The sequence below is a fragment of the Panthera onca genome, chromosome D2, assembly GCF_046562875.1.
Source record: "Panthera onca isolate mPanOnc1 chromosome D2, mPanOnc1 haplotype 2, whole genome shotgun sequence".
NCBI classification, from domain to species: domain Eukaryota; kingdom Metazoa; phylum Chordata; class Mammalia; order Carnivora; family Felidae; genus Panthera; species Panthera onca.
Genome location: NC_138349.1, coordinates 9,112,305 through 9,127,739, shown reverse-complemented (window position 1 = coordinate 9,127,739; position 15,435 = coordinate 9,112,305). Strand labels below are relative to the sequence as shown.

General features: G+C 44.6%; 1 protein-coding gene across 3 annotated transcripts in view; it reads left to right on the top strand.

Moving 5' to 3' along the window:
• ACADSB (acyl-CoA dehydrogenase short/branched chain) overlaps positions 1 to 15,435 on the top strand; it is a 37,255-nt gene that overhangs the window by 568 nt on the left and 21,252 nt on the right. The window contains exon 1 of one of the 3 annotated variants that reach the window (XM_060641276.3): positions 9,202 to 9,327. The exons of 1 other annotated variant lie outside the window; for it this stretch is intronic. Coding sequence is in view for 1 of the 2 variants with exons in the window: in XM_060641275.3 (XP_060497258.3) it covers positions 9,355 to 9,387 (33 nt within the window). In the remaining variant the exon portion in view is untranslated. Of the gene's footprint in view, positions 1 to 9,201; positions 9,388 to 15,435 lie in introns of those variants that run through there. One more of the 3 variants, XM_060641275.3, reaches the window with a different exon arrangement.

The window sequence follows — 15,435 nt, the reverse complement described above, 5'->3', positions numbered from 1 at the left end:
CTTTCTGAGCGGTGCGTTACCCTGTCTTTCCTAACTCAGCCCTGCTCCAGAGTTAGGAAGGGACCTCAGAGTTGGTCAGACTTCGCATCCAGTTAGAGAATTCCCTCAGCCCCTTATCTCATGACCAGGGCCAGAGCATCTCCCATGGGTGAGCTCAGCACTGCTCAGGGGAGCCCATTTCCCTCCGGCTTCCTCAACTTGAGCTGAAACCTGCCTCCCAGGAATATCCACCTGTTGTACCTAATTCCGCTCTCCGGACGGACACAAACTGTGGATTCTTTAAAAGATACTGTGTGGGGTTTTTCTCATTACATTAAATGTTTCCATTATTCAGCTTTTCCTAGGGTAGGCTTTCCAGAACCCTCTCACACTTGGATACATTTCTGTTTGTGAGAACACTTCATTAGGGACTTGACCTCTGCTTGGCTGTAGACCTTTACATTTGCTCTAATGAGTTAAAGGCTCTTCAACTGCCAATTCAGTGGCATACCCAGAGGCAGAACTCTCCTTGTGTAATTAGAGATAGTTAATTTTATTTGACTGTCTTATAGACTTGAAGTATTAAGAAGATTACTAAAGTCGTCTTAGTGTATTGTTGCAAAGAAATTAAGTCTCTATGGTACTATTTAGTACTATTTTATAATTGTTGTTTAGTAGTTTAGGAAAGACAGTTCCCAGGATTCCACAATTTGACTCTTGTGTTAGAGCCAACACAGTTTTAGACACACGGGGTGTGGCAGGCACATGTTCTTGGTGTTCTATTTGTGTCATTTCATTTAATTCTTAAAACTATCTTCCAGAGTACTAGTTTCATCAGTCTTTTGGCTGCAGAGGCTAATGCCGGAATAGATCAAGTGACTTGCTCAGAGTGACTTGCTAGAAAGTAAGTGACAGAGCTGGTGTTCAGATTCTAGTCTGATGGGACACTTGACCTTCGTGCTCTACTACCTTCTTCTCTTCCTTAGCCATGTCAGAGATGTCTTTTGTTTGGATTTGTTGGTTTACTGTGACTGGTTGTCCTTGTTAGTTTCTGAAACTCTTTTGCATTAATCAGCTAATGTAATTGACGGGATGTTGACTCTGTAGCACAGTGGTTGAGAATGTGGGGTTTGCAACCCGATTGCTTGGGTTTGAACACAGGCTCTGTCACTTCCTAGCAGTGTTGGACAGGTTATTGAATCTCTGTGGATCTTAGTTTCTTGATCTGTAATATGGGGAGAATGATGGTACCTATCTATAGGGGGATGTGAGGCACTTAAAATAGAGCCTGGCATAGAGTCAGCTGTCATTAAATGTCAGCTTTTATTGTCATGCGTGAGACATTGGGTAGTATGCCAGGTACAATAAAGACCATGAACACTGACCTTTAAGAAGTGTATCTTTTAGTGGGGAAGTTAGAACTATATCCAACTAATCTGATATGTAGGTGGCATACAAATCCCAACGGGTCCACAGTCTGCCTGTGGGCTCAGAGGAGGGAGCGGTATACAGGACCATTAGGGGAGAGACAGCCTCTCTGGGAGCTGGGTTTAGATTTTAGGGGAAAAAGAGAATTGGGAAAGACACAGCAACGAAAGGGCCTGGGGAATTTTAAGGAATTTTGGAGTTTATCTTTTAGGTTGTTGAGGGGCCTTTGAAGGTTTTCAGCTTTGGAGGTACATAGCTATAATCTAGTTTTATTGCTGTCATAGCAAGTGGTACGGAGGGTAGAGAATTGCAAATTAGGGCTAATTTTGGTCCCTGATATCAAAGACAAATGGAAAGCCAGATTTTAGTGAGAATTTTCTATAGACCAGGGACAGCATCTTACATCCACCACCCTGTATACTGTTCCTATTAAGCAAGTCTTAGTGGCTTCATTTCACAGCTGAGGAACTGGGGGGTGGGAGGGGGAGGACGGTATTCAAGGTGCTCTTGTCACACAACAGTCAGGTCACAGCTTGGGCACTCAGCCATGCCTGCCTTCTCAGAAGGGCTCTCTTATCCCTGCACGTGCATTAGAACTAACATGTCCATTTTGTTGGGGCAACCTGGTTTGTGGGGAATTGACCTAGTCTACCTGTGGTTCCAAAGCATTTTAGGCACCTTGGTGTTTTTCAAGGGATCATTTTAAAAACGTATTTTTGAGGTGATTCCGTGTTCAGTTAATCCTATGAAGGATTTCTAGACTTTCTAGGACTTCTAGAAACAGGCCTTGGAATCAGAGCACTGGAGTTTGAATCCTGCCTGCCACCTCTTAGTTTGATGACCTGAACAAAACGAAAAGGATTCATTCTGCTTTAGACTTCAGACTTTTAAAAGTGTGAATTGAACTTCTAACTGGAAGCATTTTGGAAGCTGATCAGGAAAGGGATCCGGAAACTAGCCAAAAAAATCGGAGCAGAAACTAACAGAAAAATCAGATATAGGTCTGAGCCTTTGGAGTACATTACAGACCATGTGGGGTGAATGCGGAAGACAGGCAAAGTCAAGACGAGAATTAATGTCTCGATTTGTGACAAATACACTTTATTCAGAGTAAGAGCAAAAGTACAAGCACAGCTCGTGCTATGTAAAGAAAACAACCCAAAGGGAGCAGAGGCGAGATGGAACTCAGGGCCAGCTTATGGAGATGCTGGAATGCACGTTGAGGCAGCGTGTGAACTGGGTCTGTTTAAGGCTAGAGAACTAACTGCCTTAGGTTCGTAGGCTCCCTTCCCTCCTCTTACTATCCACCTGCCCCTGCAGGCATTTTAAGTGTGCAACTCCTGGTCTGGAAGTCGGGTCTCTTGATTCTGGTTTAACTGTTCTTTCTGCTACCCAACCTGGTTTCCCTGAAAAGGAGGGAAATTCCCAGTACCTGATAAGGTGTTGGACCCGAGTTAATGGCACAATTAAAAATTTTTAAGTTCATTGATAATCCCACCCTGTAAGATTTCTTTGGAAATAGAAGCCGTTTTGGAAAGAGAACTTGTTGGCCTGGCCAAGGCCATGTAAAGGTGAACAGGTCTCCTTTATGCTGATTTCCCAGCACTTTGCCCTGTCTTGGTTTATTTCACCCTCTCCTGAGACAGTCTCTGTCTATTCTTCTAGAAAGTGGTGGCATTGTTAGGAACCTTTAGATACTGGAGGAGGCGGAGACCGATGGAAGGGAAAGGTTACCTTTTTAGTAGTTCTGGAGAACACCTGGAACCAAAGCTGCTGTTTTTGGAGAAAGCAAGCAGAGGTTAAAGAGGTTCTGGTGTAGAAGCTTTGGCTCGGGGATAGGAAGGCAAAGAAAGGATCGATTTAAAATCTAAAATGAGATATGTAGTACTTAAATCATCTTAAAATAAATACCCTAGAGTTAGTTGGAATTCTCTAAGAGGTCTGTGTAGAGGAAGACGGGAGTCCTTGAGTTGTTACAAAGTGGAGAAGAAACATTGCGTCATCTGCTGTACTGAAGAATTTTTTTATAACCCTTACTGACACAGTGGCATTAATAAGCAAAGCCTCTTATCTCCGCGTCTTCTCACATTTTGCTGTAAGGGAAACTAGCTGTCTTGGAAGGATTCTCCCTCCACCTACAACAGAGCCTCAGAAAAATGTGGCCAGCTGATTACATAATAGGGCCCTCTCTGTGTTAACTATTGTCCCATAAACCTGCAGAACTATTTATATACCATGTTGCTCCTTCTACCCCAAGGAGCATCAAAACATCCCAAAAATCACCGTTCTTGTTTTGATTAGGTTAATTAACAAGCAGTGAGCATAATTACACACCTTGGCATTTAACCGTGAGCTCATATTTATTATACAAGACCTTGGCACGGAGGACCTGCCCCTCTTCACTCCTACTTCCTGCTGGAAAACTTCTTAAATTTACATGTTTTAGAAACAGGTACAAATGATAAGAGGTTCAATGTTCAAATGTCTATTCGTTAAATTCTTCTAGATTGTTGACATCATCTTCATAAGCCATGTGAATTTCTGTCATGGTAAAGCTATAACATTTGGTTTCTCTAATTTTAAAGTAATTTGCTTAATTTAATTGGGGGGGGATGGCACTAGAATTTTTTAAAATGTTATTTTCAGTAGATAATTGTAGGTTCTCATGCAGTTGTTAGAAGTAACACAAAGAGATCCTACATACTCCTTTTTTCTTTTTTTTTTTTTTTTTTTTTTTAGAGTGTGTGCAAGGGGAGGAGGGGCAGAGAGAGAGAGAGAGAGAGAGAGAGAGAGAATCTTAAGCAGGCTCCATGGCCCATCGCAGAGCCCGATGTAGGGCTCGATCTTACAACCTTGAGATCACGACCTGAGCTGAAATCAAGAGTCAGACAGTAACTGACTGAGCCCCCAGGCACCCCCTCCCTGCATACTCTTGATCCAATTTGTCCTAGTGGTAACACCTTATAAAAACTACAGTATAGTATCACAACCAAGATGTTAACATTGAGACAATCCATCACACTTACTCAGCTATCTCCAGTTTCACATGTAATTTATATATTTTGTCCTGCGCAGTTTTAATCACGCATATGTTTGGGGATCCACAACCACAGCCAAGCTACGGGACACTTCCAACTTCACAAAGATCCTTTGTGTTACCTTTGTTTATCCATCTGTATACGTGTATCATTTCAAGAATGTTAGATAAATGAAATCATCGATTTATAACCTTTGGGATTGGCTTTTTGCATTCAGCATAATAGTCCTGAGATTCGAACAGGTTATTGCCAAGCTGTTGCCGACGTGGAGAGCTTGCTTCTTTTATTGCTGAGCGATATTCCATTTTTCCGGACTGAAAAACTTTTCCTCTGCCCTCTTGGGTTCTGTAGCTGGAGTCTGGAAATTAAACTGACAGAAGACATTAACTCAAGGAAAAGGTTTATTTCGTATGAGTAGGGGAGCCAACAGAAGAACTAGCTGGCTCTTTCAAAGGTTAAAGGTTTCGTATCTTAGGGAAAAGGAAAGGGGCAGAAACTGATCCTAAGAGAAAAACAAATAGGGTTCTTTTAGGAAAGACAGATGAGTTTTTAGGAGAACAGACAAGAGGTAAGAAAGTTGGTGATAATATTTGTCTCCACAAGTATTGGTGGTCTTTCCATAAAACTCCCCCAAGAGAGGATTTCTGGCACCCTCCTTTCCCCAAAGTTACTGCTTTGAGCCAGATCAGGGAACCTCCGAGAAGACTTTTTCCTACATTTGTTGAATCTCAGATGTCTTCAGATTAAAACAATCTTTCTGCCAGCTCTGGGGTTCCAAGTGGGTCCCCACGCCTTGAGCGATATACCATTGGGTGCTTAACCAATCATCCAATGGAAGACAGTGTGGTTGTTTCCAGTTGACTATTTTGAATAAAGCTGCTGTATACATTGGTGTGCAGGTTTTTGTTTGAACTTAAATGTTCATTTCTTTAAAAAAATTTTTTTTTAAACATTTATTTATTTTTGAGAGACAGAGTATGAGCAGGGGAGGGGCAGAGAGAGAGGGAGACACCAGAATTCAAAGCAGGCTCCAGGCTCCAGGCTCCAGGCTCCAAGCCATCATCAGCACAGAGCCCGACACGGGGCTTGAACTCACAAACCGCGAGATCATGACCTGGGCCAAAGTCCAGGAGCCCACCCAGGTGCCCCCTTAAATGTTCATTTCTTAAGTAAATAGCGAAGAACACAGTTGTGGTAATTGCATGATCGCAAAAAACTTGCTCAACAGGTTTCCAGAGTGGCTGTGTCATTTCACGTTCCTAACAGCAGTGTATGGACATCCAGTTTATCCTCATCCTTTCTGTTAGGATGTCCTTGGAACCACAGTAGAGGGGACGGCCATCTTGCCAGTGCAACCCAACGAAAAGCCCCTAGTAGCGTGCCAGAACGAATTGGGAGGTCAACCAATCACCGAGCGACAGCACGACCTGACATGAAAAAGGCCCACCCAGACCTAAACCCGGAACCACTGCAGCTTAAAAACCCCACCCCACCACACCTGGGCTCGACTTCCCTGACTCCTCTCTCTCCCCCCCCTCCCTCTCCCCCCCCCTCCCTCCCTCCCTCCCTCCCTTCCTCTCTCTCCCTCCCTCCCTCTCTCTCCCTCTCCCAGAGTCACGGAACCTCGCCTTAGTTCCCAAATAAAGCCTTTGACTGCTAAAATTTTTTAGCCTCTGACTCCTATCTTTACCCTGCCTTACGCCTGACCCTAACACTTACCATCAGTTGGTATTGTTGTTACGGTTTTTATTTTAACCATTCTGATTATATCTCGCTGTGCTGATTTACTTTTAAAATACTTTTTAGTTCCCAGCAGAATCGGAGAGTGGGATATTCTGGTTTGTTGACAGTTCAAAGATCCTTCTTTTAATATTACACATATTTAATTATATCATAAAATAATCTTATTTTACCCTTTCTTGATCTGTAAAGTTGAGTCAATGCTGTTAGAAAACCAGAGGCTAAAAATGATGTCGCTTAGGTTAAGGGCCGCACAGCAGTAAGCCAAGACTTAATACCTAACTTAACTGTAGTTTTCAACACCTCCCCCACCCCACCCCACCCAACCCCGCCAGCCAACCAGGAATGTAGCCTTTAACAGGTCAACTTGGAATTTCTTGGTCCAACTAGGAAATTTACTGATAGACCCTTTCAGCTCCCCTTAGGAGGGAGGGCAACCTTGCCTAAACAGTGCATTCCTTGTTAATAAATTACTTTCTTTTCTTTTTAAATGCTTTCTCTGCTTTTAAAAGCCTTTCTTTTATTTATCCCAGTGGCACTCCCCCTTGCTAGATGGGATGCTGCCTAATTCATGAATCATTGAATAAAGCCAGTTAGATCTTTAAATTTACTTGGTTAAATTTTTTTTTAACGCGAAAAGGACAAGAAAGTTACCATCAAAATCTGCTTACCGAGGGTGAGCACCCTAATTATTTAGCTGTAGAATTACTACATGATTTTAATGGACTTGTATGTCAAAAAGGACTTAGTGGGTACCTGGCTGGCTCAGTCGCTAGAGCATGCCACTTTTTTTTTTTTTTTTTTTTTTTTTTTTAATGATCGTTGGTTTGTTTGTTTTGAGAGGGAGAAAGACAGAGCATGAGTAGGGGAGGGGCAGAGAGAGAGGGAGACACAGGATCCAAAGCAGGCTCCAGGCTCTGAGCTGTGAGCACAGACCCTGATGCAGTGACCTGTGGGGGAGGTCAAGAAGTGTGCTGGATGAGGATGGGGCATCGTTCAAAAGCTTTTTTGAACCTTGTTATTGTTCAACACAAAAAAATGTTTAAAGCCAAACACATTGGGGGCGGACGTGGCAGGGAGAGCAGGGATGCACATTCGTGGATCATTACCATAGACAAGTGAGTGGTTAGGCTTTTGAAAGGTTGCATTAAGAGGAGTTGACTTTTTACTTTCCAAGTCATGTGTGTTAAACCAGATTCCAGCCCAGGCTACACATGAGAATCATCTGGGGGAGCTTTCTAGAAATACAGAAGCCCAAGTTTCATCTTGAGCCCGTTGAATCAGTCTTCATTGGTATGGCTCTCTCTTTTTTTTGCTATTTCAGGGGCAACTCGACCCTAGTGGAGTTGGTGAATGTTCCCAGAATTGACCAGTTTCTTTAGTTAAATTACGTGCAACTATATTTGACAGGTTCCTAAGAAAGCCATAAAGTTGTTCTGCAGTATGATTTATCTAAAACCGAACCTAGCATTTTAAAGGCAAGCCTATTTCGAAAATCCAGAGCATACATGGATTACACATCACATACTTTAAAAAGTCGTAACATTAACATTTCATCAGTAAATATTTCTAATACACAAGAAAGTGCAGGAAATAATATAATTGGCACCCATATGCCCACAACCCACGAGGTTAGTTTATCTGTTTAAACGTTTATTTTGGGGGCACCTGGGTGGCTCGGTCGGTTCAGCATCCTTCTTTGGCTCAGGTCATGATATCGCAGTTTGTGAGTTCGAGCCCCTCTCTGTGGTGACAGCTCGGAGCCTGGAGCCTGCTTCAGATTCTGTGTCTCCCTCTCTCTCTGTCCCTCCCCCACTCACGCTCTATGTCTCTCAAAAAATAAACATTAAAAAAAATTTTTTTAATAAATGTTTATCTTTGAGGGGGAAGTATAGGGGCAGGGGCGGGGGGTGGAGAGGACAGAGGATCTGAAGCAGGCTCTATGCTGACAGCAGACGGGCCGACACAGGGCTCGAACTCACAAACTGTGAGATCATGACCTGAGCCAAAGTTAGCTGGTTAACCGACTGAGCCACCCATTTGTTTTTTCAAGAAGTGAAACATTTGACAAAAACGGTGCCATTTCCACCTTCTCCACAGAGGGAACATAATCCTGACGCTGATGTGTATGCTTCTTGTTCATGTTTTTAAAACTTTTACTGCATCCGTGTGTTTCCATGAGAATATATACTATCATTTGGTGTGTTTTTAGAGTATACATAAATGCTATCATCCCAAACAAATCCTTTTTGCAAATTGCTTTTTTAACTCACTATGATATTTCCAAGATTTATCCCTGTTGCTGTATGTAGCTCCCTAGTTCATTTTAACTGCTGTAAGCTATCCCATTGAATTATAGAGGAGGAGAAAATATTTTTCACTCTACCCTTATAGGTTCTTGGCTGAGATCCCTGTGTAATAAAAGACAGGTTAACAGGGAAAGACAAGCAAAGAAACAAACAAATTTAATAACTTGGATACCTTCTGTATAAATGGGAGACACCCAGGGAGACTGAGTAACCCTGAAATGGCCCAAGCCACCATCACTTTAAATACTGTTCCCAGCTGGGGCGCCTGGGTGGCGCAGTCGGTTAAGCGTCCGACTTCGGCCAGGTCACGATCTCGCGGTCCGTGAGTTCGAGCCCCGCATCGGGCTCTGGGCTGATGGCTCGGAGCCTGGAGCCTGTTTCCGATTCTGTGTCTCCCTCTCTCTCTGCCCCTCCCCCGTTCGTGCTCTGTCTCTCTCTGTCCCAAAAATAAAATAAAAAAACGTTGAAAAAAAAAAAAAATACTGTTCCCAGCTAAATACAAAAGTTGGAGGGAGGGAAGTGCAGTTGTGGGAGGTTGCCAGGAAAAGCACCAGTAAACAAGAGTGGGGCAGTTCTGCAGATGTAAGCCCTCCCCTTTTCCCTGCATAAGTTTCTAGGGATTTAGTCATCCTACTCTAGTTGGAATGGACTCAGAGGAGCTGACTCATGTTTGGTTAAGGAGACAGCCTTTGTCCGACTTCCCCAACAAAGTGAGAGAGAAGCTAAAACAGGAGACTGAGGAAAAACTGACCAGAAGGAACGGGAAGACAATGAGAGGGGAGCATTTGGAAGGAGGAGGGTGTGCTCACCTGAACTGAATCTGCCGACAGCAAGTAAGTTGAAGCCTGGAGAGCATAGAGATGTTGGTGGAGGCCCTCCAGGGAGAGGTGCCGGTGAGCAGTGGGGGCACTGAGGAGGCAAGGGCAAGCAGGCAGTGCTCCGGCGGTGTCTGGCTGTGTAGGGGAAGGGGGGGGGGGGATGGTACTCCAGGTGGATTCGAGCAGGGAGAAATGGAAAAATGTGAGAAGACAAACGTGATGGCTAAGGATCCCGTGAAGGTGGGGAGGGGTGGGATCCAGAGAGAGGTAGGGGGACGGGCCTCTCTTAAGAGGAGGGACAGCATTTACATTGTAAGAGGAAGAAAGGACAGGAGGGGTGGCCCATGCAGGGCCCCGAGTGGATTGGGTGGTAGGAAGTTGAGGTGTTCACTGTTTGTTGGCATTAATTTTCCTGGTAGAAGGTGAGATCGTCGGCTGACGGTGAGGGGCAGAGCTTGTGCGTGTCGGGGGGGAGGGTGGTGGTGGTGAGAGAATGTCATCATTTCAGAGAATGGGAAAGGGCCTAAGTGGAGGTAGATGACTATGAATTTAGTTTTGGATGAGGCCACACGTGTGTCTGTGTCCTCTGTGCCCTGGATGCCAGTGCAGAGAGGTAGCTCGCTGGAGCCATTCTTGGCTCGAGTTGTGATGGGAAGTGCGGTGCAGTAGATTGGGGAAGAAGTGGATGACGAGAAGTGGGGAAGAAGAGGTGCATCACGAGGAATTTGGGGGTGAGGCAACCACTGTATGACGAGCGGCAGTGGTGAGCACAGAGCTCTGTGCGTCTGGCCAAACCCAGTGAACTGTATACTCCAAAAAGTACATTATACCAGGGGCACCTGGGTGGCTCAGTTGGTTAAGCGTTCGACTTTGGCTCAGGTCCTGATCTCGCGGTCTAGGAGTTTGAGCCCTACATCGAGCTCAGAGCCTGGGGCCTGCTTCAGATTCTGGGTCTCCCTCTCTGCCCCTCCCCTGCTCACACTCTGTCTCTCAAAAATGAATAAATGTTAGAAAAAAATTTTTTAAGTACATTTTACCTTATGTATAAAAGAAAAATTGAACCGGGCTCCTGGGAGACTCAGCCGGTTGAATGTCCGACTCTTGATATCAGCTCAGGTCATGCTCCCAGGCTCGTGGGATCGAGCCCCCTGTTGGGCTCCACGCTGAACATGTTGCCTGCTTAAGATTCTCCCTCTCTGCCCTCTCTTTCTCCACCCTCCCCCCCCCAATAAAAAATAAAGTAAAATTGAACTGGGTATAAGGGGAAGATGGAATGTTGCTGTGGCAAATGAATCTAACGATATTACAAGTTGTGATACTGAGGTTTATAATAAACACATGCCGGGTCTTCCTTCAGGGTTCCTGGCTCATAGCTCCCCAAACCCTGGGAATTTCCTAGGCAAAAAGAGCAAAGAGCATCTTTCATGAAAATAATTGGGATCCTGTTTGCAATTCCTGAAATAGTTTGAGAGCCTTAAAGGTGAAATGGGTGCCTTGTTACTCATACTGGACCCCCTTCCACGGCACTTGAGTTTCTGTCAATGAGATGACTTCTAGACTGCAGCAAAGGGTGGGGGCTGGGTTCCCCGGGAGGCACTTTCGTGATGAGATGGTTGGGCCTTTCAGTTTCACACCCCCCACCCCCTCCACCAGGCTCCTGGGAGGGAAGAGGGGCTGGAGGTTGAGTTAGTGGCCAATGGCCAGTGATTGAATCAATCTGGTCTCCGTAATGAAGCTTCCATACAAACCCACTGGGACAGGGCTCGGAGAGCTTTCCGGTCCATGAGCACAGGGAGGTGCTGGGAGATGGGTGCCCGAGTAGAGAACACAGAAAGGTGTGCTCTTTCCCCACACCGCGCCCTGTGCATCTCTCTGTGTGGCTGCTCGGGAGTTACGTTCTTTGATGATAAATCAGTAATCCAGTAAGAACAATGTTCCTCTGAGTTCTGTGAGCTGCTCTAGAAACCTTAATGAACCCAAGGTACTAGGAGCCTGCAATCTGTAGCCAGTGAGTCTGAAGCACGGGATGGCCCGGGCTTGCCAACTGCTGCATGAAGTGGGACAGGAGCCATCTTGTGGGACTTGAGCCCTTGACCTCTGGGGCCTGACACCATCTCTGGGTTGGGAGAATTGCTTATTGGTGTGGGGAACACCCCCACGTGTTGGAATTGGTCCCAGAATTATTACAGGACAGTCACATCACCCCACACGGGGCGGGGGAGGAAAGAAGCCGCAGAAACCATGTTTCGATTGCCAAAGACAAAAAGGCCTGTGCGCAAGCACAGATTTGTGTCTCGCAGTGGTCTGGGTTAGCAGTTCTGAAACTGTTGTAAACGTGTACTAGGTTTAAACAAGTAAATCATCCTAGGTCTCGAGAGCCAAGTTTCTCACTGTCGGAAAGAAGTTACCAGTAAGAAAAGAAAACTGGAATGTGAATTCTGTGGTTCCGGGATGAAATCCAAGCAGGAAAGGGCATGTCTTCTTGCACACATGCGGGAAAAAGAGCTGGGGGCACATTTGGTGGGAACCTCTTACTATAGACATTTAAGGTGCAAAGCCCTCCACGTTGCATTGGAACACTTCCTCGGGAAGAGCCTAAGCGGGGCTTCGCAGGTTCGCAAACTTCTCTCATGTGTCCTCCTTTTTACCTTTCACGAATTGTAAAAGCCCGTAGAACTGAAGCACTCTAAAAATGTTGGGAACGATATTTCGTTATGCTGGAACACGATGGATATGTTCCATATATAACAGATGTAATGGATTTAGCAAAAAACAAAAACAAAAAAACCTACCAGTCAATCCACAGTCAAGGGTTCTTCACCTTTTTGTGTGCCATAGATGAAAGGTACACAGCAGTGTAGTGAAATTTAATAGACCTTTTCTCAAAATGTTTTAAAATACATAAAATATACAAGACACAGGAAGCCAGTTATGAGAAAAGTTATAAAGATATTTTTAATTGTGATATAGTAATACGTATTTCTTAAGATCTGGCAGCAGCTCTGTAGTTCTGAAGTAGTAAGGAGCATCAAGATATTTGCACCAATTTATTTGATACGAAAATATCTGTAATTTCTTTTGATGACAGAGCCACAGATAACTTGTAACTTGTTGCCTCCGTTTCATAACTGAAGGAAATGCTTTATTTCCATTAGAGGTTAGTGAGATAAAGATATAATTTCCCCCATGCAAGTTCATGGACTTTATTGTTCCGTCCACAGGAGTCTACAGACCCCAGGTCTGATCATCAGTACTTCTAAGGGCAACAGAACTCTGGTCAGCCGAGTAGGAAACAGATCAGACTCACGTTACGGAAAGTATTTGGCAAGGCATAAATAACTATTATTCCATTCAAGGAGCAATTGCTGCCCTGTACAAAAAAATGTGATGATGTGGTACAATGGGTTATAACTGTGGAAAATCATTTTGATGGAGTGGACACCAAAGCCGCACAGGCTGAGGTCAACACTGAAGGGCAGGGGACAGTCGAAAATCATCATCGAAACCTTGGGCTGTGCAGTTTAAAGGCGAGGCCAGGAAATGTTTCCTTTATTAAAGACTGTCATATTAAAAGGAACTTTTTTTTTTTTCTCTGCCAAAAAGGAGAGGTAATAACGTTCAATGCTTTGGTTCCTAAGGGATTCCAATCCCTTAGCACACAGCCACTCTATTTTATTATCGCATCTTCCTACGTTTGTATGCCTACTTTGTAAAGGACCTTTGCCTCTGTTGTCTTGTGAAGCTAAAATAATTGCTATGTGTCGAACACTTTGTCGGTAGCAATTTTGAGACTAAAGCGGGTCACGGTTATGTCAGCAGGAAAAAAATGGGTATTATTGTCATACCTGCTGGCTTCTTAAGTTTCTCAGTGGTGGGCTTTCTGTTCAACTCCAGTACAAAGGTGATACATTGACTCAGAGACACAAAGAACTCTGTAGGGGGTCTGGTGAAGTAAATAATCTCTTCCAGAAAGAAGAGAGGTGGGCAATATGTTGGGGTTTTAAAATGTAACGGGCGAGTTTCATGATCATTTTGTGGAGGAGATTAGTCAGCTCATTCATTCATTCCAACATCTCTGGACGGTCCCATTACAGGACTCGCCCCCCCCCCCCCCCCCCGCCCACCCAACCACTGAGCAAAACATACCCTTCCACCTCCATAATTCCATTCCTTCTCCCAGCCCGTCCCTGGTGCCTGCTGTCACCGATCACGCTCTCTCCTGCTCCTACTTAGCTCTCTGCTGCCCTCCTCAAGCCCCTGTGCACCTCCCTTTCTCAACCCCCCCTCCTTACCTGTGATTCTTCACCTGTGTCATCAGGAAGAAGACACCACCTCATGTATCCCCCTTCCTTCTTTCTAGTCCAAAGTTTTCCTCTCCCAACTGTGTCTTTTAACAGGAAGAAAACGTTCCGCCCAACTTCGCCCTAAACTATCTGCCTCCTGATTCTGAAAACGAAACAAATGAACTACAAAACTGAACCACATTTTTCTTCCATGTGGCCAACGTGTGTTTCCCCCCTGACTCTAGAGCGGAGCACATCTGTACCTGGGCACATAATTGCAAAGATTGACCCGTAGGTGGGAAAGATTAACAGTGGTTTCAAACACAGTGACTTGCTCCTTTTCTCTCTCACTCACTCCCGTTTTTTACTACCTTCTTTTTAATCCTGCAAAACTTGACTTGTTTTTTTTTTTGTTTTTTGTTTTTTTGGCCTGTTCCATGAGCCATATCATGTTCTCCCTTATGCCCTACACTCTCAGGCAATTGGCAGGTGCTCAGAAAGGTCATTTTTAAATCTCGTTGAGTAAAAGGAATACACGAATTCTTTTTTTATTTTTTATTTTTTTTTTAATTTTTTTTTTTTAACGTTTATTTATTTTTGAGACAGAGAGAGACAGAGCACGAACGGGGGAGGGGCAGAGAGCGAGGGAGACACAGAATCGGAAGCAGGCTCCGGGCTCCGAGCCATCAGCCCAGAGCCCGACGCGGGGCTCGAACTCACGGACCGCGAGATCGTGACCTGAGCCGAAGTCGGACGCTTAACCGACTGAGCCACCCAGGCGCCCCAACTAATTCTTTTTTTAAAGCAGCTTAATTGAAGTATAACTTACATACCATGACATTCACTCCTTTAAAGTGTGTAGAGCAACGGGGTGCCTGGCTGGCACAGTTGGAAGAGCATCTGAAGCTGGATCTCGAGGTCACGGGTTCGAACCCCACGTTGGGTATAGAGATTACTAAAAAATAATAAACTTTAAAAAAATAGGAAAAATAACGTGTACAACGCAATGATTATCAGTAAATTGACAGTTACAGAATCATCACCACAATCCAATTTAGAACATTTCCATCACCCCCCAAAAGATCATTGTGCCCTTTCTTGTTTTGGTTTTTAAGTAGGCTCTACACCCAGTGTGGGGCTTGAACTCACAACCCTGAGATAAAGAGTCACGCGCTCTACCAGGTAAACCAGCCAGGAGCCCATCATTGTGCCCTTTGTAACCACTGCTCCTTCTCACCCCCCCAGCCCTAGGCAGCCACTGCTCTACTTTCTGTCTCTGTGGATTTGCCTTTTCTGGAAATTTCATGTAGATAGAATCATACGATCTGTGATCTTTTGTGGCTGGCTTCTTTCACTTAGCATGTTTTTACGTTCAGGAAAAGACTGATACCTTATCTGTTTCCCTTGCAATAGAATTCTACAAAATAAAATTGGAAAGGTATGGCAAGTATTTAAAATTCGATGACTTCTTTTTTGTACAAAATTGGAGCAAATCCATTGTTTAAGCAGAATTGGCACGTTTGAAGGATTTGGGCCACTGCGGCAGGGAGCTACACGAATGGCAAGAAAAGCCAGCCTTGCGGGTTAACTCTGTTACTACTGCCACAGCTACCTCTGGTAGGACCCCCACTGCTGTGTTCTTAGGGGCCCGAGTAGAAATAGTCATCACTGTTTATTGAGCTCTTACTATATGGCAGGTGCTATGCTAAACCCTTCATGCAGATTGTCTCATGAATCCTCACAAAACTCAAGGGATTATTATCTACATTTTGCAGGGAAGGAAACAGCCTCAGAGGTTTTAACTGAGGCTGAAATCACTTGCCCAAGACCACATAGCTGG